This window comes from Salvelinus fontinalis, chromosome 41 (assembly GCF_029448725.1).
Source record: "Salvelinus fontinalis isolate EN_2023a chromosome 41, ASM2944872v1, whole genome shotgun sequence".
In the NCBI taxonomy this organism is placed as follows: domain Eukaryota; kingdom Metazoa; phylum Chordata; class Actinopteri; order Salmoniformes; family Salmonidae; genus Salvelinus; species Salvelinus fontinalis.
The window spans coordinates 3083479-3111239 of NC_074705.1; the positions used below are offsets into that span (position 1 = coordinate 3083479).

The 27761-nt window shown below is 49.2% G+C and overlaps 1 protein-coding gene across 5 annotated transcripts in view; it reads left to right on the forward strand.

The window, feature by feature from the left end:
• The window catches only part of LOC129840540 (FERM, ARHGEF and pleckstrin domain-containing protein 1-like), a 181541-nt gene that overhangs the window by 32107 nt on the left and 121673 nt on the right, over positions 1-27761 (forward strand). For all 5 annotated transcript variants that reach the window (XM_055908476.1, XM_055908477.1, XM_055908479.1 and 2 more), the window contains exons 2-5: positions 1217-1432; positions 14571-14675; positions 23121-23163; positions 26768-26846. In XM_055908476.1, coding sequence (XP_055764451.1) covers positions 1262-1432; positions 14571-14675; positions 23121-23163; positions 26768-26846 — 398 coding nt within the window. In that variant the 5' untranslated portion in view covers positions 1217-1261. The remainder of the gene's footprint in view (positions 1-1216; positions 1433-14570; positions 14676-23120; positions 23164-26767; positions 26847-27761) is intronic.

The window sequence follows — 27761 nt, forward strand, 5'->3', positions numbered from 1 at the left end:
AGAATGTTAATTACCTCCCTGGTTTGAGACACTAAATCAACCTGAATAGCCCTGCTAATAGAATGTTAATTACCTCCCTGGTTTGAGACACTAAATCTACCCGAATAGCCCTGCTAATAGAATGTTAATTAACTCCCTGGTTTGAGTCACTAAATCAACCTGAATAGCCCTGCTAATAGAATGTTAATAAACCCCCTGGTTTGAGACACTAAATCAACCTGAATAGCCCTGCTAATAGAATGTTAATTACCTCCCTGGTTTGAGACACTAAATCTACCTGAATAGCCCTGCTAATAGAATGTTAATAAACTCCCTGTTTTGAGACACTAAATCTACCTGAATAGCCCTGCTAATAGAATGTTAATTACCCCCCTGGTTTGAGACACTAAATCAACCTGAATAGCCCTGCTAATAGAATGTTAATTACCTCCCTGGTTTGAGACACTAAATCTACTTGAATAGCCCTGCTAATAGAATGTTAATTACCTCCCTGGTTTGAGACACTAAATCAACCTGAATAGCCCTGCTAATAGAATGTTAATAAACCCCCTGGTTTGAGACACTAAATCAACCTGAATAGCCCTGCTAATAGAATGTTAAATACCTCCCTGGTTTGAGACACTAAATCTACCTGAATAGCCCTGCTAATAGCTCTATATGTGTCACGTTCCTGACCTATTTCTGTTAGTTTGTTATATGTGTTAGTTGGTCAGGACGTGAGTTTGGGTGGGCATTCTATGTTTTCTGTTTCTATGTTGGTTTATGGGTTGCCTGGTATGGCTCTTAATTAGAGGCAGGTGTTTGGCGTTCCTCTAATTAAGAGTCATATTTAGGTAGGTGTTTTCACAGTGTTCGTTGTGGGTGATTGTCTCCTGTGTTTGTGTATGTAGTTACGCCACACGGGACTGGTTTCGGTTTGTTTGTCCAGTGTTTTTTATGTGTAGGCTTTTTTCCCTGTTCGTGCGTTCTCGTGTGTTTTGTGAGTCCGTCGTTCAGATCTGTCTTCACCGTTTATTTGTTTTGTTAGTTTATTTGTCGAGTTCGTGTTTTTTCGTTAATAAATCATGTCTACAAACTCAGCTGCATTTTGGTTCGATCCCTGCTCGGAAGTTTTGATGAAGAGGAGGAGGAAAACCGTTACAATATGGGAAAACTTCCGTCTTCAGATATGTCCTTGTTTTCAGAGTGGATCCTGTGTCTCCCTGTCTGTCCTCAGGTGTGTGAGGGTAGTAGAGAGGCTGATTCTGCTGACTGAGGCACCATGGTGGAACCAGGGGACAGGGCGGTGGCTGGCCAGAGGCTGGGGATCCCAGAGAGTTTAGGGCTGTCTACCCTGGAACCAGGCCAGCGACTCCCAACCACTCCCCCAGGACGACAGGTCTCCATCCGGGTACAGCTGCTGGACGACGTCACGGAGGTCTTCGACATATCAGTGAGTACAGGAACTATTTAGCTCTGTGGGAGGAATGACATGCTGGAGCAATCACAATGCTTTGGATGAGGTCCATAGTTCCCAGTCTGAGACCAATGAGGTCCATAGTTCCCAGGCTCTGATACCAATGAGGTCCATAGTTCCCAGGCTCTGATACCAATGAGGTCCATAGTTCCCAGGCTCTGATACCAATGAGGTCCATAGTCCCCAGGCTCTGATACCAATAAGGTCCATAGTTCCCAGGCTCTGGTACCAATGAGGTCCATAGTTCCCAGTCTGAGACCAATGAGGTCCATAGTTCCCAGGCTCTGATACCAATGAGGTCCATAGTTCCCAGGCTCTGATACCAATGAGGTCCATAGTTCCCAGGCTCTGATACCAATGAGGTCCATAGTCCCCAGGCTCTGATACCAATGAGGTCCATAGTTCCCAGGCTCTGGTACCAATGAGGTCCATAGTTCCCATTCTGAGACCAATGAGGTCCATAGTTACCAGGCTCTGATACTAATGAGGTCCATAGTTCCCAGGCTCTGATACCAATGAGGTCCATAGTTCCCAGGCTCTGATACCAATGAGGTCCATAGTCCCCAGGCTCTGATACCAATAAGGTCCATAGTTCCCAGGCTCTGGTACCAATGAGGTCCATAGTTCCCAGTCTGAGACCAATGAGGTCCATAGTTCCCAGGCTCTGATACCAATGAGGTCCATAGTTACCAGGCTCTGATACCAATGAGGTCCATAGTTCCCAGGATCTGATACCAATGAGGTCCATAGTTCCCAGGCTCTGATACCAATGAGGTCCATAGTTACCAGTCTGATACCAATGAGGTCCATAGTTCCCAGGCTCTGATACCAATGAGGTCCATAGTTCCCAGGCTCTGATACCAATGAGGTCCATAGTCCCCAGGCTCTGATACCAATGAGGTCCATAGTTCCCAGGCTCTGATACCAATGAGGTCTATAGTTCCCAGTCTGAAACCAATGAGGTCCATAGTTCCCAGTCTGATACCAATGAGGTCCATAGTTCCCAGGCTCTGATACCAATGAGGTCCATAGTTCCCAGGCTCTGATACCAATGAGGTCCATAGTTACCAGTCTGATACCAATGAGGTCCATAGTTACCAGGCTCTGATACCAATGAGGTCCATAGTCCCCAGGCTCTGATACCAATGAGGTCCATAGTTCCCAGGCTCTGATACCAATGAGGTCCATAGTCCCCAGGCTCTGATACCAATGAGGTCCATAGTTCCCAGGCTCTGATACCAATGAGGTCCATAGTTCCCAGGCTCTGAGACCAATGAGGTCCATAGTTCCCAGTCTGAGACCAATGAGGTCCATAGTTCCCAGGCTCTGATACCAATGAGGTCCATAGTTCCCAGGCTCTTATACCAATGAGGTCCATAGTTCCCAGGCTCTGATACCAATGAGGTCCATAGTTCCCAGGCTCTGATACCAATGAGGTCCATAGTTACCAGGCTCTGATACCAATGAGGTCCATAGTTCCCAGGCTCTGATACCAATGAGGTCCATAGTCCCCAGGCTCTGATACCAATGAGGTCCATAGTTCCCAGGCTCTGATACCAATGAGGTCCATAGTTCCCAGGCTCTGATACCAATGAGGTCCATAGTCCCCAGGCTCTGATACCAATGAGGTCCATAGTCCCCAGGCTCTGATACCAATGAGGTCCATAGTCCCCAGGCTCTGATACCAATGAGGTCCATAGTCCCCAGGCTCTGATACCAATGAGGTCCATAGTTACCAGGCTCTGGTACCAATGAGGTCTATAGTTCCCAGGCTCTGATACCAATGAGGTCCATAGTTCCCAGGCCCTGATACCAATGAGGTCTATAGTCCCCAGGCTCTGATACCAATGAGGTCCATAGTTCCCAGGCTCTGATACCAATGAGGTCCATAGTCCCCAGGCTCTGATACCAATGAGGTCCATAGTCCCCAGGCTCTGATACAATGAGGTCCATAGTCCCCAGGCTCTGATACCAATGAGGTCCATAGTTCCCAGGCTCTGATACCAATGAGGTCCATAGTTCCCAGGCTCTGATACCAATGAGGTCCATAGTTACCAGTCTGATACCAATGAGGTCCATAGTTCCCAGGCTCTGATACCAATGAGGTCCATAGTTCCCAGGCTCTGATACCAATGAGGTCCATAGTTCCCAGGCTCTGATACCAATGAGGTCCATAGTTCCCAGGCTCTGATACCAATGAGGTCCATAGTTCCCAGGCTCTGATACCAATGAGGTCCATAGTTACCAGGCTCTGATACCAATGAGGTCCATAGTTCCCAGGCTCTGATACCAATGAGGTCCATAGTCCCCAGGATCTGATACCAATGAGGTCCATAGTTCCCAGGCTCTGATACCAATGAGGTCCATAGTTCCCAGTCTGAGACCAATGAGGTCCATAGTTACCAGGCTCTGATACCAATGAGGTCCATAGTTCCCAGGCTCTGATACCAATGAGGTCCATAGTTCCCAGGCTCTGATACCAATGAGGTCCATAGTTCCCAGGCTCTGATACCAATGAGGTCCATAGTTCCCAGGCTCTGATACCAATGAGGTCCATAGTTCCCAGGCTCTGATACCAATGAGGTCCATAGTTCCCAGTCTGAGACCAATGAGGTCCATAGTTACCAGGCTCTGATACCAATGAGGTCCATAGTTCCCAGGCTCTGATACCAATGAGGTCCATAGTTCCCAGGCTCTGATACCAATGAGGTCCATAGTTACCAGGCTCTGATACCAATGAGGTCCATAGTTCCCAGGCTCTGATACCAATGAGGTCCATAGTCCCCAGGCTCTGATACCAATGAGGTCCATAGTTCCCAGGCTCTGATACCAATGAGGTCCATAGTTCCCAGGCTCTGATACCAATGAGGTCCATAGTCCCCAGGCTCTGATACCAATGAGGTCCATAGTCCCCAGGCTCTGATACCAATGAGGTCCATAGTCCCCAGGCTCTGATACCAATGAGGTCCATAGTTACCAGGCTCTGGTACCAATGAGGTCTATAGTTCCCAGGCTCTGATACCAATGAGGTCCATAGTTCCCAGGCCCTGATACCAATGAGGTCTATAGTCCCCAGGCTCTGATACCAATGAGGTCCATAGTTACCAGGCTCTGATACCAATGAGGTCCATAGTTCCCAGGCCCTGATACCAATGAGGTCCATAGTTCCCAGGCTCTGATACCAATGAGGTCTATAGTTCCCAGGCTCTGATACCAATGAGGTCCATAGTTCCCAGGCTCTGATACCAATGAGGTCCATAGTCCCCAGGCTCTGATACCAATGAGGTCCATAGTTCCCAGGCTCTGATACCAATGAGGTCTATAGTTCCCAGGCTCTGATACCAATGAGGTCCATAGTTCCCAGGCTCTGATACCAATGAGGTCCATAGTTCCCAGGCTCTGATACCAATGAGGTCCATAGTTCCCAGTCTGATACCAATGAGGTCCATAGTCCCCAGGCTCTGATACCAATGAGGTCCGTAGTTCCCAGGCTCTGATACCAATGAGGTCCATAGTTCCCAGGATCTGATACCAATGAGGTCCATAGTTCCCAGGCTCTGATACCAATGAGGTCCATAGTTCCCAGTCTGGTACCAATGAGGTCCATAGTTCCCAGGCTCTGATACCAATGAGGTCCATAGTTCCCAGGCTCTGGTACCAATGAGGTCCATAGTTCCCAGTCTGATACCAATGGGGTCTATAGTTCCCAGGCTCTGATACCAATGAGGTCCATAGTTCCCAGGCTCTGATACCAATGAGGTCCATAGTTCCCAGGCTCTGATACCAATGAGGTCCATAGTTCCCAGTCTGATACCAATGAGGTCCATAGTCCCCAGGCTCTGATACCAATGAGGTCCATAGTTCCCAGGCTCTGATACCAATGAGGTCCATAGTTACCAGTCTGATACCAATGAGGTCCATAGTCCCCAGGCTCTGATACCAATGAGGTCCATAGTTCCCAGGCTCTGATACCAATGAGGTCCATAGTTCCCAGGCTCTGATACCAATGAGGTCCATAGTTCCCAGGCTCTGATACCAATGAGGTCCATAGTTCCCAGGCTCTGATACCAATGAGGTCCATAGTTCCCAGTCTGAGACCAATGAGGTCCATAGTTACCAGGCTCTGAGACCAATGAGGTCCATAGTTCCCAGGCTCTGATACCAATGAGGTCCATAGTCCCCAGGCTCTGATACCAATGAGGTCCATAGTTCCCAGGCTCTGATACCAATGAGGTCTATAGTCCCCAGGCTCTGATATCAATGAGGTCCATAGTTCCCAGGGTCTGATACCAATGAGGTCCATAGTCCCCAGGCTCTGATACCAATGAGGTCCATAGTCCCCAGGCTCTGATACCAATGAGGTCTATAGTTCCCAGTCTGATACCAATGAGGTCCATAGTTCCCAGGCTCTGATACCAATGAGGTCCATAGTTCCCAGGCTCTGATACCAATGAGGTCCATAGTTCCCAGGCTCTGATACCAATGAGGTCCATAGTTCCCAGGCTCTGATACCAATGAGGTCCATAGTTACCAGTCTGATACCAATGAGGTCCATAGTTACTAGTCTGATACCAATGAGGTCCATAGTTCCCAGGCTCTGATACTAATGAGGTCCATAGTTCCCAGGGTCTGGTACCAATGAGGTCCATAGTTACCAGGCTCTGGTACCAATGAGGTCCATAGTTACCAGTCTGATACCAATGAGGTCCATAGTTCCCAGGCTCTGATACCAATGAGGTCCATAGTTCCCAGGCTCTGATACCAATGAGGTCCATAGTTACCAGTCTGATACCAATGAGGTCCATAGTCCCCAGGCTCTGATACCAATGAGGTCCATAGTTCCCAGGCTCTGATACCAATGAGGTCCATAGTTCCCAGGCTCTGATACCAATGAGGTCCATAGTTCCCAGGCTCTGATACCAATCAGGTCCATAGTTCCCAGTCTGAGACCAATGAGGTCCATAGTCCCCAGGCTCTGATACCAATGAGGTCCATAGTTCCCAGGCTCTGATACCAATGAGGTCCATAGTCCCCAGGCTCTGATACCAATGAGGTCCATAGTTCCCAGGCTCTGATACCAATGAGGTCTATAGTCCCCAGGCTCTGATATCAATGAGGTCCATAGTTCCCAGGCTCTGATACCAATGAGGTCCATAGTTCCCAGGCTGAAACCAATGAGGTCCATAGTCCCCAGGCTCTGATACCAATGAGGTCCATAGTTCCCAGTCTGAAACCAATGAGGTCCATAGTCCCCAGGCTCTGATACCAATGAGGTCCATAGTTCCCAGGCTCTGATACCAATGAGGTCCATAGTTCCCAGGCTCTGATACCAATGAGGTCCATAGTTCCCAGGCTCTGATACCAATGAGGTCCATAGTTCCCAGGCTCTGATACCAATGAGGTCCATAGTTCCCAGGCTCTGATACCAATGAGGTCCATAGTTACCAGTCTGATACCAATGAGGTCCATAGTTACCAGTCTGATACCAATGAGGTCCATAGTTACCAGTCTGATACCAATGAGGTCCATAGTTCCCAGGCTCTGATACTAATGAGGTCCATAGTTCCCAGGGTCTGGTACCAATGAGGTCCATAGTTACCAGGCTCTGGTACCAATGAGGTCCATAGTTACCAGTCTGATACCAATGAGGTCCATAGTTCCCAGGCTCTGATACCAATGAGGTCCATAGTTCCCAGGCTCTGATACCAATGAGGTCTATAGTTCCCAGTCTGATACCAATGAGGTCCATAGTTCCCAGGCTCTGATACCAATGAGGTCCATAGTTCCCAGGCTCTGATACCAATGAGGTCCATAGTTCCCAGGCTCTGATACCAATGAGGTCCATAGTTCCCAGGCTCTGATACCAATGAGGTCCATAGTTACCAGGCTCTGGTACCAATGAGGTCCATAGTTCCCAGGCTCTGATACCAATGAGGTCTATAGTCCCCAGGCTCTGATACCAATGAGGTCCATAGTTCCCAGGCTCTGATACCAATGAGGTCCATAGTTCCCAGGCTCTGATACCAATGAGGTCCATAGTTCCCAGGCTCTGATACCAATGAGGTCCATAGTTCCCAGGCTCTGATACCAATGAGGTCCATAGTTCCCAGTCTGATACCAATGAGGTCCATAGTTCCCAGGCTCTGATACCAATGAGGTCCATAGTTCCCAGGCTCTGATACCAATGAGGTCCATAGTTCCCAGTCTGATACCAATGAGGTCCATAGTTCCCAGTCTGATACCAATGAGGTCCATAGTTCCCAGGCTCTGATACCAATGAGGTCCATAGTCCCCAGGCTCTGATACCAATGAGGTCTATAGTTCCCAGGCTCTGATACCAATGAGGTCCATAGTTCCCAGGCTCTGGTACCAATGAGGTCTATAGTTCCCAGGCTCTGATACCAATGAGGTCCATAGTTCCCAGGCTCTGATACCAATGATGTCTATAGTTCCCAGGCTCTGATACCAATGAGGTCCATTGTTCCCAGGCTCTGATACCAATGAGGTCCATAGTTCCCAGTCTGATACCAATGAGGTCCATAGTCCCCAGACTCTGATACCAATGTGATCCATTGTCCCCAGACTCTGATACCAATGAGGTCCATAGTTCCCAGGCTCTGATACCAATGAGGTCCATAGTTCCCAGTCTCTGATACCAATGAGGTCCATAGTTCCCAGTCTCTGATACCAATGAGGCCCATAGTTCCCAGGCTCTGATACCAATGAGGTCCATAGTTCCCAGGCTCTGATACCAATGAGGTCCATAGTTCCCAGGCTCTGATACCAATGAGGTCCATAGTTCCCAGTCTGAAACCAATGAGGTCCATAGTTCCCAGGCTCTGATACCAATGAGGTCTATAGTTCCCAGGCTCTGGTACCAATGAGGTCCATAGTTTCCAGGCTCTGATACCAATGAGGTCCATAGTCCCCAGGATCTGATACCAATGAGGTCCATAGTTCCCAGGCTCTGATACCAATGAGGTCTATAGTTCCCAGGCTCTGATACCAATGAGGTCCATAGTTCCCAGGCTCTGATACCAATGAGGTCCATAGTTCCCAGGCTCTGATACCAATGAGGTCCATAGTTCCCAGGCTCTGATACCAATGGGGTCTATCGTTCCCAGCCTCTGATATCAATGAGGTCCATAGTTCCCAGTCTGGTACCAATGAGGTCCATAGTTCCCAGGCTCTGATACCAATGGGGTCTATAGTTCCCAGGCTCTGATACCAATGAGGTCTATAGTTACCAGGCTCTGATACCAATGAGGTCCATAGTTCCCAGGCTCTGGTACCAATGAGGTCCATAGTTCCAAGGCTCTGATACCAATGAGGTCCATAGTTCCCAGGCTCTGATACCAATGAGGTCCATAGTTCCCAGGCTCTGATACCAATGAGGTCCATAGTCCCCAGTCTGGTACCAATGAGGTCCATAGTCCCCAGGCTCTGATACCAATGAGGTCCATAGTTCCCAGACTCTGATACCAATGAGGTCCATAGTTCCCAGGCTCTGATACCAATGAGGTCCATAGTTCCCAGGCTCTGATACCAATGAGGTCCATAGTTCCCAGGCTCTGATACCAATGAGGTCCATGGTTCCCAGGCTCTGATACCAATGGGGTCTATAGTTCCCAGGCTCTGATACCAATGAGGTCCATAGTTCCCAGGCTCTGATACCAATGAGGTCCATAGTTCCCAGTCTGATACCAATGAGGTCTATAGTTCCCAGGCTCTGATACCAATGAGGTCCATAGTTCCCAGGCTCTGATACCAATGAGGTCTATAGTTCCCAGTCTCTGATACCAATGAGGTCCATAGTTCCCAGGCTCTGATACCAATGAGGTCCATTGTCCCCAGGCTCTGATACCAATGAGGTCCATAGTTCCCAGTCTGATACCAATGAGGTCCATAGTTCCCAGGCTCTGATACCAATGAGGTCTATAGTTCCCAGGCTCTGGTACCAATGAGGTCCATAGTTTCCAGGCTCTGATACCAATGAGGTCCATAGTCCCCAGGATCTGATACCAATGAGGTCCATAGTTCCCAGGCTCTGATACCAATGAGGTCTATAGTTCCCAGGCTCTGATACCAATGAGGTCCATAGTTCCCAGGCTCTGATACCAATGAGGTCCATAGTTCCCAGGCTCTGATACCAATGAGGTCCATAGTTCCCAGGCTCTGATACCAATGGGGTCTATCGTTCCCAGCCTCTGATACCAATGAGGTCCATAGTTCCCAGTCTGGTACCAATGAGGTCCATAGTTCCCAGGCTCTGATACCAATGGGGTCTATAGTTCCCAGGCTCTGATACCAATGAGGTCTATAGTTACCAGGCTCTGATACCAATGAGGTCCATAGTTCCCAGGCTCTGGTACCAATGAGGTCCATAGTTCCAAGGCTCTGATACCAATGAGGTCCATAGTTCCCAGGCTCTGATACCAATGAGGTCCATAGTTCCCAGGCTCTGATACCAATGAGGTCCATAGTCCCCAGTCTGGTACCAATGAGGTCCATAGTCCCCAGGCTCTGATACCAATGAGGTCCATAGTCCCCAGGCTCTGATACCAATGAGGTCCATAGTTCCCAGGCTCTGATACCAATGAGGTCCATAGTTCCCAGGCTCTGATACCAATGAGGTCCATAGTTCCCAGGCTCTGATACCAATGAGGTCCATGGTTCCCAGGCTCTGATACCAATGGGGTCTATAGTTCCCAGGCTCTGATACCAATGAGGTCCATAGTTCCCAGGCTCTGATACCAATGAGGTCCATAGTTCCCAGTCTGATACCAATGAGGTCTATAGTTCCCAGGCTCTGATACCAATGAGGTCCATAGTTCCCAGGCTCTGATACCAATGAGGTCTATAGTTCCCAGTCTGTGATACCAATGAGGTCCATAGTTCCCAGGCTCTGATACCAATGAGGTCCATTGTCCCCAGGCTCTGATACCAATGAGGTCCATAGTTCCCAGTCTGATACCAATGAGGTCCATAGTTCCCAGGCTCTGATACCAATGAGGTCTATAGTTCCCAGTCTCTGATACCAATGAGGTCCATAGTTCCTAGGCTCTGATACCAATACATTTACATTTAAGTCATTTAGCAGACGCTCTTATCCAGAGCGACTTACAAATTGGAAAGTTCATACATATTCATCCTGGTCCCCCCGTGGGAATTGAACCCACAACTCTGGCGTTGCAAGCGCCATGCTCTACCAACTGAGCCACACGGGACCACATACCAATGAGGTCCATAGTTCCCAGTCTGGTACCAATGAGGTCTATAGTTCCCAGGCTCTGATACCAATGAGGTCCATAGTTCCCAGTCTGGTACCAATGAGGTCCATAGTTCCCAGGTTCTGATACCAATGAGGTCCATAGTTCCCAGTCTGGTACCAATGAGGTCCATAGTCCCCAGGCTCTGATACCAATGAGGTCCATAGTTCCCAGGCTCTGATACCAATGAGGTCCATAGTTCCCAGGCTCTGATACCAATGAGGTCCATAGTTCCCAGGCTCTGATACCAATGAGGTCCATAGTTCCCAGGCTCTGATACCAATGAGGTCTATAGTCCCCAGGCTCTGATACCAATGAGGTCTATAGTCCCCAGGCTCTGATACCAATGAGGTCTATAGTTCCCAGGCTCTGATACCAATGAGGTCTATAGTTCCCAGGCTCTGATACCAATGAGGTCCATAGTTCCCAGGCTCTGATACCAATGAGGTCCATAGTTCCCAGGCTCTGATACCAATGAGGTCTATAGTTCCCAGGCCCTGATACCAATGAGGTCCATAGTCCCCAGTCTGATACCAATGAGGTCCATAGTTACCAGTCTGATACCAATGAGGTCCATAGTTCCCAGGCTCTGATACCAATGAGGTCCATAGTCCCCAGGCTCTGATACCAATGAGGTCCATAGTTCCCAGGCTCTGATACCAATGAGGTCCATAGTTCCCAGGCTCTGATACCAATGAGGTCCATAGTTCCCAGGCTCTGATACCAATGAGGTCCATAGTTCCCAGGCTCTGATACCAATGAGGTCCATAGTTACCAGTCTGGTACCAATGAGGTCCATAGTTACCAGTCTGATACCAATGAGGTCCATAGTCCCCAGGCTCTGATACCAATGAGGTCCATAGTTCCCAGGCTCTGATACCAATGAGGTCCATAGTTCCCAGTCTGGTACCAATGAGGTCCATAGTTCCCAGTCTGATACCAATGAGGTCCATAGTCCCCAGGCTCTGATACCAATGAGGTCCATAGTTACCAGGCTCTGATACCAATGGGGTCTATAGTTCCCAGGCTCTGATACCAATGAGGTCCATAGTTCCCAGGCTCTGATACCAATGAGGTCCATAGTTCCCAGTCTGATACCAATGAGGTCCATAGTTACCAGGCTCTGATACCAATGAGGTCCATAGTTCCCAGGCTCTGATACAAATGAGGTCCATAGTTCCCAGTCTGATACCAATGAGGTCCATAGTCCCCAGGCTCTGATACCAATGAGGTCCATAGTTACCAGGCTCTGATACCAATGAGGTCCATAGTTCCCAGTCTGGTACCAATGAGGTCCATAGTTCCCAGTCTGGTACCAATGAGGTCCATAGTTCCCAGGCTCTGATACCAATGAGGTCCATAGTCCCCAGGATCTGATACCAATGAGGTCCATAGTTCCCAGGCTCTGATACCAATGAGGTCCATAGTTCCCAGGCTCTGATACCAATGAGGTCCATAGTTCCCAGGCTCTGATACCAATGAGGTCCATAGTTCCCAGGCTCTGATACCAATGAGGTCCATAGTCCCCAGGCTCTGATACCAATGAGGTCTATAGTTACCAGGCTCTGATACCAATGAGGTCTATAGTCCCCAGTCTGATACCAATGAGGTCTATAGTCCCCAGGCTCTGATACCAATGAGGTCCATAGTTCCCAGTCTGGTACCAATGAGGTCCATAGTTCCCAGTCTGGTACCAATGAGGTCCATAGTTCCCAGGCTCTGATACCAATGAGGTCCATAGTTCCCAGGCTCTGATACCAATGAGGTCCAAAGTCACCAGGCTCTGATACCAATGAGGTCCATAGTTCCCAGGCTCTGATACCAATGAGGTCCAAAGTCCCCAGGCTCTGATACCAATGCTTTAACACTGGAGGATCAATCCTTCACATTCTCTTGGCTGTTGGGGTTAGCAGGTAGCCTAGAGGTTAGAGCGTTGGACTTGTTTCTGAAAGGTTGCAAGATCGAATCCCCAAGCTGACAAGGTAAAAATCTGTCATTCTGCCCCTGAACAAGACAGTTAACCATCTGGCTGTCATTAAAAATAAGAATTTGTTCTTAATTAACTGACTTGCCTGGTTAAATAAAGGTCAAATAAAATGTAAAAAATTCAGTGTGTAACCTGGTGTGTGTCCTGCTCTCTCTCTCTCCACAGCAACGTGCCCCAGCCAAGGCGCTGTTTGACCTGGTGTGTGTCCTGCTCTCTCTCTCTCTACAGCAACGTGCCCCAGCCAAGGCTCTGTTTGACCTGGTGTGTGTCCTGCTCTCTCTCTCTCTACAGCAACGTGCCCCAGCCAAGGCTCTGTTTGACCTGGTGTGTGTCCTGCTCTCTCTCTCTCTACAGCAACGTGCCCCAGCCAAGGCGCTGTTTGACCTGGTGTGTGTCCTGCTCTCTCTCTCTACAGCAACGTGCCCCAGCCAAGGCTCTGTTTGACCTGGTGTGTGTCCTGCTCTCTCTCTCTCTACAGCAACGTGCCCCAGCCAAGGCTCTGTTTGACCTGGTGTGTGTCCTGCTCTCTCTCTCTCCACAGCAACGTGCCCCAGCCAAGGCTCTGTTTGACCTGGTGTGTGTCCTGCTCTCTCTCTCTCCACAGCAACGTGCCCCAGCCAAGGCGCTGTTTGACCTGGTGTGTGTCCTGCTCTCTCTCTCTCCACAGCAACGTGCCCCAGCCAAGGCTCTGTTTGACCTGGTGTGTGTCCTGCTCTCTCTCCACAGCAACGTGCCCCAGCCAAGGCTCTGTTTGACCTGGTGTGTGTCCTGCTCTCTCTCTCCACAGCAACGTGCCCCAGCCAAGGCTCTGTTTGACCTGGTGTGTGTCCTGCTCTCTCTCTCTCTACAGCAACGTGCCCCAGCCAAGGCTCTGTTTGACCTGGTGTGTGTCCTGCTCTCTCTCTCTCTCTACAGCAACGTGCCCCAGCCAAGGCTCTGTTTGACCTGGTGTGTGTCCTGCTCTCTCTCTCTCCACAGCAACGTGCCCCAGCCAAGGCTCTGTTTGACCTGGTGTGTGTCCTGCTCTCTCTCTCTCCACAGCAACGTGCCCCAGCCAAGGCTCTGTTTGACCTGGTGTGTGTCCTGCTCTCTCTCTCTACAGCAACGTGCCCCAGCCAAGGCTCTGTTTGACCTGGTGTGTGTCCTGCTCTCTCTCTCTCTCCACAGCAACGTGCCCCAGCCAAGGCTCTGTTTGACCTGGTGTGTGTCCTGCTCTCTCTCTCTCCACAGCAACGTGCCCCAGCCAAGGCTCTGTTTGACCTGGTGTGTGTCCTGCTCTCTCTCCACAGCAACGTGCCCCAGCCAAGGCTCTGTTTGACCTGGTGTGTGTCCTGCTCTCTCTCTCTCCACAGCAACGTGCCCCAGCCAAGGCTCTGTTTGACCTGGTGTGTGTCCTGCTCTCTCTCTCTCTACAGCAACGTGCCCCAGCCAAGGCTCTGTTTGACCTGGTGTGTGTCCTGCTCTCTCTCTCTACAGCAACGTGCCCCAGCCAAGGCTCTGTTTGACCTGGTGTGTGTCCTGCTCTCTCTCTCTCCACAGCAACGTGCCCCAGCCAAGGCTCTGTTTGACCTGGTGTGTGTCCTGCTCTCTCTCTCTCTACAGCAACGTGCCCCAGCCAAGGCTCTGTTTGACCTGGTGTGTGTCCTGCTCTCTCTCTCTCCACAGCAACGTGCCCCAGCCAAGGCTCTGTTTGACCTGGTGTGTGTCCTGCTCTCTCTCTCTCTCTACAGCAACGTGCCCCAGCCAAGGCTCTGTTTGACCTGGTGTGTGTCCTGCTCTCTCTCTCTCTACAGCAACGTGCCCCAGCCAAGGCTCTGTTTGACCTGGTGTGTGTCCTGCTCTCTCTCTCTCTCTACAGCAACGTGCCCCAGCCAAGGCTCTGTTTGACCTGGTGTGTGTCCATCTGAACCTGGCTGAAAGAGACTACTTCGGTCTACAGTACCAGAACCCCAGGAGGATGATGGTGAGACAGAAGTTCTTTATACACTATGATGTGTCCCAAACGGAGCCCTGTACTCTACCTCACTACCTCTGCCCAGAGCCTTATGACATGCCTACTTTTCTGTCTGTTTTAAATCATGGATGTTGCACTCTCTTAATACTGGCCCCTGGACAGTACTACTGGTGTCTCTTAATACTGGCCCCTGGACAGTGCTACTGGTGTCTCTTAATACTGGCCCCTGGACAGTACTACTGGTGTCTCTTAATACTGGCCCCTGGACAGTACTACTGGTGTCTGTCAATACTGGCCCCTGGACAGTACTACTGGTGTCTCTTAATACTGGCCCCTGGACAGTACTACTGGTGTCTGTCAATACTGGCCCCTGGACAGTGCTACTGGTGTCTCTTAATACTGGCCCCTGGACAGTACTACTGGTGTCTCTTAATACTGGCCCCTGGACAGTGCTACTGGTGTCTCTTAATACTGGCCCCTGGACAGTGCTACTGGTGACTCTCAATACTGGCCCCTGGACAGTACTACTGGTGTCTCTTAATACTGGCCCCTGGACAGTACTACTGGTGACTGTCAATACTGGCCCCTGGACAGTGCTACTGGTGTCTCTTAATACTGGCCCCTGGACAGTACTACTGGTGTCTCTTAATACTGGCCCCTGGACAGTGCTACTGGTGTCTCTTAATACTGGCCCCTGGACAGTGCTACTGGTGACTCTCAATACTGGCCCCTGGACAGTACTACTGGTGTCTCTTAATACTGGCCCCTGGACAGTACTACTGGTGACTGTCAATACTGGCCCCTGGACAGTGTTACTGGTGTCTCTTAATACTGGCCCCTGGACAGTGCTACTGGTGTCTCTCAATACTGGACCCTGGACAGTGCTACTGGTGTCTCTCAATACTGGCCCCTGGACAGTGTTACTGGTGTCTCTTAATACTGGCCCCTGGACAGTGTTACTGGTGTCTCTTAATACTGGCCCCTGGACAGTACTACTGGTGTCTCTCAATACTGGCCCCTGGACAGTGTTACTGGTGTCTCTTAATACTGGCCCCTGGACAGTGTTACTGGTGTCTCTTAATACTGGCCCCTGGACAGTGCTACTGGTGTCTCTTAATACTGGCCCCTGGACAGTAGTACTTTTGACTCTTAATACTGTCCCCTGGACAGTACTACTGGTGTCTCTTAATACTGGCCCCTGGACAGTACTACTGGTGTCTCTTAATACTGGCCCCTGGACAGTGTTACTGGTGTCTCTTAATACTGGCCCCTGGACAGTGTTACTGGTGTCTCTTAATACTGGCCCCTGGACAGTGTTACGGGTGTCTCTTAATACTGGCCCCTGGACAGTGCTACTGGTGTCTCTTAATACTGGCCCCTGGACAGTGCTACTGGTGTCTCTTAATACTGGCCCCTGGACAGTGCTACTGGTGTCTCTCAATACTGGCCCATGGACAGTGTTACTGGTGTCTCTTAATACTGGCCCCTGGACAGTACTACTGGTGTCTCTTAATACTGGCCCCTGGACAGTGCTACTCGTGTCTCTTAATACTGGCCCCTGGACAGTGTTACTGGTGTCTCTTAATACTGGCCCCTGGATAGTGTTACTGGTGTCTCTTAATACTGGCCCCTGGACAGTGCTACTGGTGTCTCTTAATACTGGCCCATGGACAGTGCCACTGGTGTCTCTTAATACTGGCCCCTGGACAGTGTTACTGGTGTCTCTTAATATTGGCCCCTGGACAGTACTACTGGTGTCTCTATATACTGGCCCCTGGACAGTGTTACTGGTGTCTCTTAATACTGGCCCCTGGACAGTGTTACTGGTGTCTCTTAATACTGGCACCTGGACAGTACTACTGGTGTCTCTCAATACTGGCCCCTGGACAGTGCTACTGGTGTCTCTCAATACTGGCCCCTGGACAGTGCTACTGGTGACTCTCAATACTGGCCCCTGGACAGTGCTACTGGTGTCTCTTAATACTGGCCCCTGGACAGTGCTACTGGTGACTCTCAATACTGGCCCCTGGACAGTGCTACTGGTGTCTCTTTAATACTGGCCCCTGGACAGTACTACTGGTGTCTCTCAATACTGGCCCCTTGACAGTGCTACTGGTGTCTCTTTAATACTGGCCCCTGGACAGTGCTACTGGTGTCTCTTAATACTGGCCCCTGGACAGTGCTACTCGTGTCTCTTAATACTGGCCCCTGGACAGTACTACTGGTGTCTCTTTAATACTGGCCCCTGGACAGTACTACTGGTGTCTCTCAATACTGGCCCCTGGACAGTACTACTGGTGTCTCTTAATACTGGCCCCTGGACAGTACTACTGGTGTCTCTTTAATACTGGCCCCTGGACAGTACTACTGGTGTCTCTTTAATACTGGCCCCTGGACAGTACTACTGGTGTCTCTCAATACTGGCCCCTGGACAGTGTTACTGGTGTCTCTTAATGCTGGCCCCTGGACAGTACTACTGGTGTCTCTCAATACTGGCCCCTGGACAGTGCTACTGGTGTCTCTTTAATACTGGCCCCTGGACAGTGCTACTGGTGTCTCTTTAATACTGGCCCCTGGACAGTACTACTGGTGTCTCTCTTAATACTGGCCCCTGGACAGTACTACTGGTGTCTCTCTTAATACTGGCCCCTGGACAGTACTACTGGTGTCTCTTAATGCTGGCCCCTGGACAGTGGTACTGGTGTCTCTTAATACTGGCCCCTGGACAGTGCTACTGGTGTCTCTTTAATACTGGCCCCTGGACAGTGCTACTGGTGTCTCTTTAATACTGGCCCCTGGACAGTACTACTGGTGTCTCTCTTAATACTGGCCCCTGGACAGTGTTACTGGTGTCTCTTAATACTGGCCCCTGGACAGTGCTACTGGTGTCTCTTAATACTGGCCCCTGGACAGTGCTACTGGTGTCTCTTAATACTGGCCCCTGGACAGTGCTACTGGTGTCTCTTTAATACTGGCCCCTGGACAGTGCTACTGGTGTCTCTTAATACTGGCCCCTGGACAGTACTACTGGTGTCTCTTAATACTGGCCCCTGGACAGTACTACTGGTGTCTCTTAATACTGGCCCATGGACAGTGCTACTGGTGTCTCTTTAATACTGGCCCCTGGACAGTGCTACTGGTGGCTCTTAATACTGCCCCCTGGACAGTGTTACTGGTGTCTCTTAATACTGGCCCCTGGACAGTGCTACTGGTGTCTCTTAATACTGGCCCCTGGACAGTGTTACTGGTGTCTCTTAATACTGGCCCCTAGACAGTGCTACTGGTGTCTCTTAATACTGGCCCCTGGACAGTGTTACTGGTGTCTCTTAATACTGGCCCCTGGACAGTGTTACTGGTGTCTCTTAATACTGGCCCCTGGACAGTGCTACTGGTGTCTCTTAATACTGGCCTCTGGACAGTACTACTGGTGTCTCTCAATACTGGCGCCTGGACAGTACTACTGGTGTCTCTCAATACTGGCGCCTGGACAGTACTACTGGTGTCTCTTAATACTGGCCCCTGGACAGTGCTACTCGTGTCTCTTAATACTGGCCCCTGGACAGTGCTACTGGCCCCTGGACAGTGCTACTGTCCCCTGGACAGTACTACTGGTGTCTCTTAATACTGGCCCCTGGACAGTGTTACTGGTGTCTCTTAATACTGGCCCCTGGACAGTGCTACTGGTGTCTCTTAATACTGGCCCCTGGACAGTGCTACTGGTGTCTCTTAATACTGGCCCCTGGACAGTGCTACTGGTGTCTCTCAATACTGGCCCATGGACAGTGCTACTGGTGTCTCTCAATACTGGCCCATGGACAGTGTTACTGGTGTCTCTTAATACTGGCCCCTGGACAGTACTACTGGTGTCTCTTAATACTGGCCCCTGGACAGTGCTACTCGTGTCTCTTAATACTGGCCCCTGAACAGTGTTACTGGTTTCTCTTAATACTGGCCCCTGGACAGTGTTACTGGTGTCTCTTAATACTGGCCCCTGGACAGTGCTACTGGTGTCTCTTAATACTGGCCCCTGGACAGTGCTACTGGTGTCTCTTAATACTGGCCCCTGGACAGTGTTACTGGTGTCTCTTAATACTGGCCCCTGGACAGTACTACTGGTGTCTCTATATACTGGCCCCTGGACAGTGCTACTGGTGTCTCTCAATACTGGCCCCTGGGCAGTGCTACTGGTGACTCTCAATACTGGCCCCTGGACAGTGCTACTGGTGTCTCTTTAATACTGGCCCCTGGACAGTACTACTGGTGTCTCTCAATACTGGCCCCTGGACAGTACTACTGGTGTCTCTTAATACTGGCCCCTGGACAGTACTACTCGTGTCTCTTAATACTGGCCCCTGGACAGTACTACTGGTGTCTCTTAATACTGGCCCCTGAACAGTACTACTGGTGTCTCTTAATACTGGCCCCTGGACAGTACTACTGGTGTCTCTTAATACTGGCCCCTGGACAGTACTACTGGTGTCTCTTAATACTGGCCCCTTGACAGTGCTACTGGTGTCTCTTTAATACTGGCCCCTGGACAGTGCTACTGGTGTCTCTTTAATACTGGCCCCTGGACAGTGCTACTGGTGTCTCTTTAATACTGGCCCCTGGACAGTACTACTGGTGTCTCTCTTAATACTGGCCCCTGGACAGTGCTACTGGTGTCTCTTAATACTGGCCCCTGGACAGTGCTACTGGTGTCTCTTTAATACTGGCCCCTGGACAGTGCTACTGGTGTCTCTTTAATACTGGCCCCTGGACAGTGCTACTGGTGTCTCTTTAATACTGGCCCCTGGACAGTGCTACTGGTGTCTCTTTAATACTGGCCCCTGGACAGTGCTACTGGTGTCTCTTAATACTGGCCCCTGGACAGTGCTACTGGTGTCTCTTTAATACTGGCCCCTGGACAGTACTACTGGTGTCTCTCTTAATACTGGCCCCTGGACAGTGCTACTGGTGTCTCTTTAATACTGGCCCCTGGACAGTGCTACTGGTGTCTCTTTAATACTGGCCCCTGGACAGTGCTACTGGTGACTCTCAATACTGGCCCCTGGACAGTACTACTGGTGTCTCTCTTAATACTGGCCCCTGGACAGTGCTACTGGTGTCTCTTAATACTGGCCCCTGGACAGTGCTACTGGTGTCTCTTTAATACTGGCCCCTGGACAGTGCTACTGGTGTCTCTTTAATACTGGCCCCTGGACAGTGCTACTGGTGTCTCTTAATACTGGCCCCTGGACAGTGCTACTGGTGTCTCTTTAATACTGGCCCCTGGACAGTGCTACTGGTGTCTCTTAATACTGGCCCCTGGACAGTGCTACTGGTGTCTCTTTAATACTGGCCCCTGGACAGTACTACTGGTGTCTCTCTTAATACTGGCCCCTGGACAGTGTTACTGGTGGCTCTTAATACTGGCCCCTGGACAGTGCTACTGGTGGCTCTTAATACTGGCCCCTGGACAGTGTTACTGGTGGCTCTTAATACTGGCCCCTGGACAGTGCTACTGGGGGCTCTTAATACTGGCCCCTGGACAGTGCTACTGGTGTCTCTTAATACTGGCCCCTGGACAGTGCTACTGGTGTCTCTTAATACTGGCTCCTGGACAGTGTTACTGGTGTCTCTTAATACTGGCCCCTAGACAGTGCTACTGGTGTTTCTTAATACTGGCCCCTGGACAGTGCTACTGGTGTCTCTCAATACTGGCCCCTGGACAGTGTTACTGGTGTCTCTTAATACTGTCCCCTGGACAGTACTACTGGTGTCTCTTAATACTGGCCCCTGGACAGTGTTACTGGTGTCTCTTAATACTGGCCCCTGTACAGTGCTACTCGTGTCTCTTAATACTGGCCCCTGGACAGTGCTACTGATGACTCTCAATACTGGCCCCTGGACAGTACTACTGGTGTCTCTTAATACTGGCCCCTGGACAGTACTACTGGTGTCTCTCAATACTGGCCCCTGGACAGTGCTACTGGTGACTCTCAATACTGGCCCCTGGACAGTACTATTGGTGACTCTCAGTACTGGCCCCTGGACAGTACTACTGGTGACTGTCAATACTGGCCCCTGGACAGTGTTACTGGTGTCTCTCAATACTGGCCCCTGGACAGTGCTACTGGTGTCTCTTAATACTGGCCCCTGGACAGTACTACTGGTGTCTCTTAATACTGGCCCCTGGACAGTACTACTGGTGTCTCTCTTAATACTGGCCCCTGGACAGTACTACTGGTGTCTCTTAATAATGGCCCCTGGACAGTGCTACTGGTGTCTCTTAATACTGGCCCCTGGACAGTACTACTTGTGTCTCTCTTAATACTGGCCCCTGGACAGTGCTACTGGTGGCTCTTAATACTGGCCCCTGGACAGTACTACTGGTGTCTCTCAATACTGGCCCCTGGACAGTACTACTGGTGTCTCTTAATACTGGCCCCTGGACAGTACTACTGGTGTCTCTTAATACTGGCCCCTGGACAGTGCTACTGGTGTCTCTTAATACTGGCCCCTGGACAGTGTTACTGGTGGCTCTTAATACTGGCCCCTGGACAGTGCTACTGGTGTCTCTTAATACTGGCCCCTGGACAGTACTACTGGTGTCTCTCAATACCTGCCCCTGGACAGTGCTCCTGGTGACTCTCAATACTGGCCCCTGGACAGTGCTACTGGTGTCTCTTAATACTGGCCCCTGGACAGTGCTACTGGTGTCTCTTAATACTGGCCCCTGGACAGTGCTACTGGTGTCTCTTAATACTGGCCCCTGGACAGTACTACTGGTGTCTCTTAATACTGGCCCCTGGACAGTGCTACTGGTGTCTCTTAATACTGGCCCCTGGACAGTGTTACTGGTGGCTCTTAATACTGGCCCCTGGACAGTGCTACTGGTGTCTCTTAATACTGGCCCCTGGACAGTGCTACTGGTGTCTCTTAATACTGGCCCCTGGACAGTGCTACTGGTGTCTCTTAATACTGGCCCCTGGACAGTGCTACTGGTGACTGTCAATACTGGCCCCTGGACAGTACTACTGGTGTCTCTCAATACTGGCCCCTGGACAGTGCTACTGGTGTCTCTTAATACTGGCCCCTGGACAGTGCTACTGGTGACTCTCAATACTGGCCCCTGGACAGTACTACTGGTCTCTCAATACTGGCCCCTGGACAGTACTACTGGTGACTCTCAATACTGGCCCCTGGACAGTGCTACTGGTGTCTCTCAATACTGGCCCCTGGACAGTGCTACTGGTGACTCTCAATACTGGCCCCTGGACAGTACTACTGGTCTCTCAATACTGGCCCCTGGACAGTACTACTGGTGACTCTCAATACTGGCCCCTGGACAGTACTACTGGTGTCTCTCAATACCTACAGGGGTTAAAGCAGCCAGACTCTATACAGCCTGGGGTTAAAGGGGTTAAAGCAGCCAGACTCCATACAGCCTGGGGTTAAAGGGGTTAAAGCAGCCAGACTCTATACAGCCTGGGGTTAAAGGGGTTAAAGCAGCCAGACTCTATACAGTCTGGGGTTAAAGGGGTTGAAGCAGCCAGACTCTATACAGCCTGGGGTTAAAGGGGTTAAAGCAGCCAGACTCCATACAGCCTGGGGTTAAAGGGGTTGAAGCAGCCAGACTCTATACAGCCTGGGGTTAAAGGGGTTAAAGCAGCCAGACTCCATACAGCCTGGGGTTAAAGGGGTTAAAGCAGCCAGACTCCATACAGCCTGGGGTTAAAGGGGTTAAAGCAGCCAGACTCTATACAGCCTGGGGTTAAAGGGGTTAAAGCAGCCAGACTCTATACAGCCTGGGGTTAAAGGGGTTAAAGCAGCCAGTCTCTATACAGCCTGGGGTTAAAGGGGTTAAAGCAGCCAGACTCTATACAGCCTGGGGTTAAAGCAGCCAGACTCCATACAGCCTGGGGTTAAAGGGGTTAAAGCAGCCAGACTCCATACAGCCTTGGGTTAAAGGGGTTAAAGCAGCCAGACTCTATACAGCCTGGGGTTAAAGGGGTTAAAGCAGCCAGACTCTATACAGCCTGGGGTTAAAGGGGTTAAAGCAGCCAGACTCTATACAGCCTGGGGTTAAAGCAGCCAGACTCCATACAGCCTGGGGTTAAAGGGGTTAAAGCAGCCAGACTCCATACAGCCTGGGGTTAAAGGGGTTAAAGCAGCCAGACTCTATACAGCCTGGGGTTAAAGGGGTTAAAGCAGCCAGACTCTATACAGCCTGGGGTTAAAGGGGTTAAAGCAGTCAGACTCTATACAGCCTGGGGTTAAAGGGGATAAAGCAGCCAGACTCTATACAGCCTGGGGTTAAAGCAGTCAGACTCTATACAGCCTGGGGTTAAAGGGGTTAAAGCAGTCAGACTCTATACAGCCTGGGGTTAAAGGGGTTAAAGCCTTATAAACCGTTTATAAATGTTTCTGAAGTGTTTCTGAAGTGTATTGTTGTTTGTGGTTTTCCTGTAGGTCTGGTTGGACCTGCTGAAGCCCACCCTGAAACAGATCAGACGTGAGTACTGAGAGGACAACCCTGTATAGTACTAGTGGAATATAGTACTGAGAGGACAACCCTGTATAGTACTAGTGGAATATAGTACTGAGAGGACAACCCTGTATAGTACTAGTGGAATATAGTACTGAGGACAACCCTGTATAGTACTAGTGGAATATAGTACTGAGAGGACAACCCTGTATAGTACTAGTGGAATATAGTACTGAGAGGACAACCCTGTATAGTACTAGTGGAATACAGTACTGAGAGGACAGCCCTGTATAGTACTAGTGGAATATAGTACTGAGAGGACAACCCTGTATAGTACTAGTGGAATACAGTACTGAGAGGACAACCCTGTATAGTACTAGTGGAATATAGTACTGAGAGGACAACCCTGTATAGTACTAGTGGAATATAGTACTGAGAGGACAACCCTGTATAGTACTAGTGGAATATAGTACTGAGAGGACAACCCTGTATAGTACTAGTGGAATACAGTACTGAGAGGACAACCCTGTATAGTACTAGTGGAATATAGTACTGAGAGGACAACCCTGTATAGTACTAGTGGAATATAGTACTGAGAGGACAACCCTGTATAGTACTAGTGGAATATAGTACTGAGAGGACAACCCTGTATAGTACTAGTGGAATATAGTACTGAGAGGACAACCCTGTATAGTACTAGTGGAATATAGTACTGAGAGGACAACCCTGTATAGTACTAGTGGAATATAGTACTGAGAGGACAACCCTGTATAGTACTAGTGGAATATAGTACTGAGAGGACAACCCTGTATAGTACTAGTGGAATATAGTACTGAGAGGACAACCCTGTATAGTACTAGTGGAATATAGTACTGAGAGGACAGCCCTGTATAGTACTAGTGGAATACAGTACTGAGAGGACAGCCCTGTATAGTACTAGTGGAATATAGTACTGAGAGGACAACCCTGTATAGTACTAGTGGAATATAGTACTGAGAGGACAGCCCTGTATAGTACTAGTGGAATATAGTACTGAGAGGACAACCCTGTATAGTACTAGTGGAATATAGTACTGAGAGGACAACCCTGTATAGTACTAGTGGAATATAGTACTTAGAGGACAGCCCTGTATAGTACCAGTGGAATATAGTACTGAGAGGACAACCCTGTATAGTACTAGTGGAATATAGTACTGAGAGGACAGCCCTGTATAGTACTAGTGGAATATAGTACTGAGAGGACAACCCTGTATAGTACTAGTGGAATATAGTACTGAGAGGACAACCCTGTATAGTACTAGTGGAATATAATACTGAGAGGACAACCCTTTATAGTACTAGTGGAATATAGTACTGAGAGGACAACCCTGTATAGTACTAGTGGAATATAGTACTGAGAGGACAACCCTGTATAGTACTAGTGGAATATAATACTGAGAGGACAACCCTGTATAGTACTAGTGGAATATAGTACTGAGAGGACAGCCCTGTATAGTACTAGTGGAATATAGTACTGAGAGGACAACCCTGTATAGTACTAGTGGAATATAGTACTGAGAGGACAACCCTGTATAGTACTAGTGGAATATAGTACTGAGAGGACAACCCTGTATAGTACTAGTGGAATATAGTACTGAGAGGACAGCCCTGTATAGTACTAGTGGAATATAGTACTGAGAGGACAACCCTTTATAGTACTAGTGGAATATAGTACTGAGAGGACAACCCTGTATAGTACTAGTGGAATATAGTACTGAGAGGACAACCCTGTATAGTACTAGTGGAATATAGTACTGAGAGGACAACCCTGTATAGTACTAGTGGAATATAGTACTGAGAGGACAACCCTGTATAGTACTAGTGGAATATAATACTGAGAGGACAACCCTTTATAGTACTAGTGGAATATAGTACTGAGAGGACAACCCTGTATAGTACTAGTGGAATATAGTACTGAGAGGACAACCCTGTATAGTACTAGTGGAATATAATACTGAGAGGACAACCCTGTATAGTACTAGTGGAATATAGTACTGAGAGGACAACCCTGTATAGTACTAGTGGAATATAGTACTGAGAGGACAACCCTGTATAGTACTAGTGGAATATAGTACTGAGAGGACAACCCTGTATAGTACTAGTGGAATATAGTACTGAGAGGACAACCCTGTATAGTACTAGTGGAATATAGTACTGAGAGGACAGCCCTGTATAGTACTAGTGGAATATAGTACTGAGAGGACAACCCTTTATAGTACTAGTGGAATATAGTACTGAGAGGACAACCCTGTATAGTACTAGTGGAATATAGTACTGAGAGGACAACCCTGTATAGTACTAGTGGAATATAGTACTGAGAGGACAACCCTGTATAGTACTAGTGGAATATAGTACTGAGAGGACAGCCCTGTATAGTACTAGTGGAATATAGTACTGAGAGGACAACCCTGTATAGTACTAGTGGAATATAGTACTGAGAGGACAACCCTGTATAGTACTAGTGGAATATAGTACTGAGAGGACAACCCTGTATAGTACTAGTGGAATATAGTACTGAGAGGACCCTGTATAGTACTAGTGGAATATAGTACTGAGAGGACAACCCTGTATAGTACTAGTGGAATATAGTACTGAGAGGACAACCCTGTATAGTACTAGTGGAATATAGTACTGAGAGGACAGCCCTGTATAGTACTAGTGGAATATAGTACTGAGAGGACAACCCTGTATAGTACTAGTGGAATATAGTACTGAGAGGACAACCCTGTATAGTACTAGTGGAATACAGTACTGAGAGGACAACCCTGTATAGTACTAGTGGAATATAGTACTGAGAGGACAACCCTGTATAGTACTAGTGGAATATAGTACTGAGAGGACAACCCTGTATAGTACTAGTGGAATATAGTACTGAGAGGACAACCCTGTATAGTACTAGTGGAATATAGTACTGAGAGGACAACCCTGTATAGTACTAGTGGAATATAGTACTGAGAGGACAACCCTGTATAGTACTAGTGGAATATAGTACTGAGAGGACAACCCTGTATAGTACTAGTGGAATACAGTACTGAGAGGACAACCCTGTATAGTACTAGTGGAATACAGTACTGAGAGGACAACCCTTTTTAACTACATTAGTTGTAAGACGATGCTCTCTCTCTCTCTCTCTCTCTCTCTCTCTCTCTCTCTCTCTCTCTCTCTCTCTCTCTGTCGTATCTCTGTGTCGTATCTCTCTCTCTCTGCCGTATCTCTCTCTCTCTGCCGTATCTCTCTCTCTCTGCCGTATCTCTCTCTCTCTGTCGTATCTCTCTCTCTCTGTCGTATCTCTGTGTCGTATCTCTCTCTCTCTGCCGTATCTCTCTCTCTCTGCCGTATCTCTCTCTCTCTGCCGTATCTCTCTCTCTCTGCCGTATCTCTCTCTCTCTCTGCCGTATCTCTCTCTCTCTGCCGTATCTCTCTCTCTCTGCCGTATCTCTCTCTCTCTCTGTTGTATGTCTCTCTCTCTGCCGTATCTCTCTCTCTCTCTGCCGTATCTCTCTCTCTCTGCCGTATCTCTCTCTCTCTCTGTTGTATGTCTCTCTCTCTGTCGTATCTCTCTCTCTCTCTGTCGTATCTCTCTATCTCCAAAGGCCCTAAGAACACCATCCTTCGTTTTGTGGTGAAGTTCTTCCCCCCTGACCACACACAGCTGCTGGAGGAGCTGACACGGTAAGAGTGGAACAGTCTTCTTCTTCTCAACAAACACACTCTGAACCATCAAAGGGAATATAACTTCAACATTCTGTAGATTTACAATGCTTTTCTTTCCTGCTGTTTTAAAGTGTTTCAATGTCTCATGAGTCCAGCGTATCCTACAACTCAGAGGCCAAAACAAACAGTGACAGGAAGTGTAACAGGAAGTGGTCAGAAGCCTCCTTCCTGTGTTTGCATCTCCAGCAGTTCTAACAGGAGTCAATATATCCTTAACAAGAGAAGAGGAGACACAGTGTAACCTAGTGTTGAGGGACGAGACACGGTGTAACCTACTGTTGAGGGACGAGACACGGTGTAACCTACTGTTGAGGGACGAGACACGGTGTAACCTAGTGTCGAGGGACGAGACACGGTGTAACCTACTGTTGAGGGACGAGGCACGGTGTAACCTAGTGTTGAGGGACGAGACACGGTGTAACCTAGTGTTAAGGGACGAGACACGGTGTAACCTAGTGTCGAGGGACGAGACACGGTGTAACCTAGTGTCGAGGGAAGAGACACGGTGTAACCTACTGTTGAGGGACGAGACACGGTGTAACCCAGTGTTGAGGGACGAGACACGGTGTAACCTAGTGTTGAGGGACGAGACACGGTGTAACCTACTGTTGAGGGACGAGACACGGTGTAACCTACTGTTGAGGGACGAGACACGGTGTAACCTAGTGTCGAGGGACGAGACACGGTGTAACCTAGTGTCGAGGGACGAGGCACGGTGTAACCTAGTGTTGAGGGACGAGACACGGTGTAATCTACTGTTGAGGGACGAGACACGGTGTAATCTACTGTTGAGGGACGAGACACGGTGTAACCTACTGTTGAGGGATGAGACAGTGTAACCTACTGTTGAGGGACGAGACACGGCGTAACCTA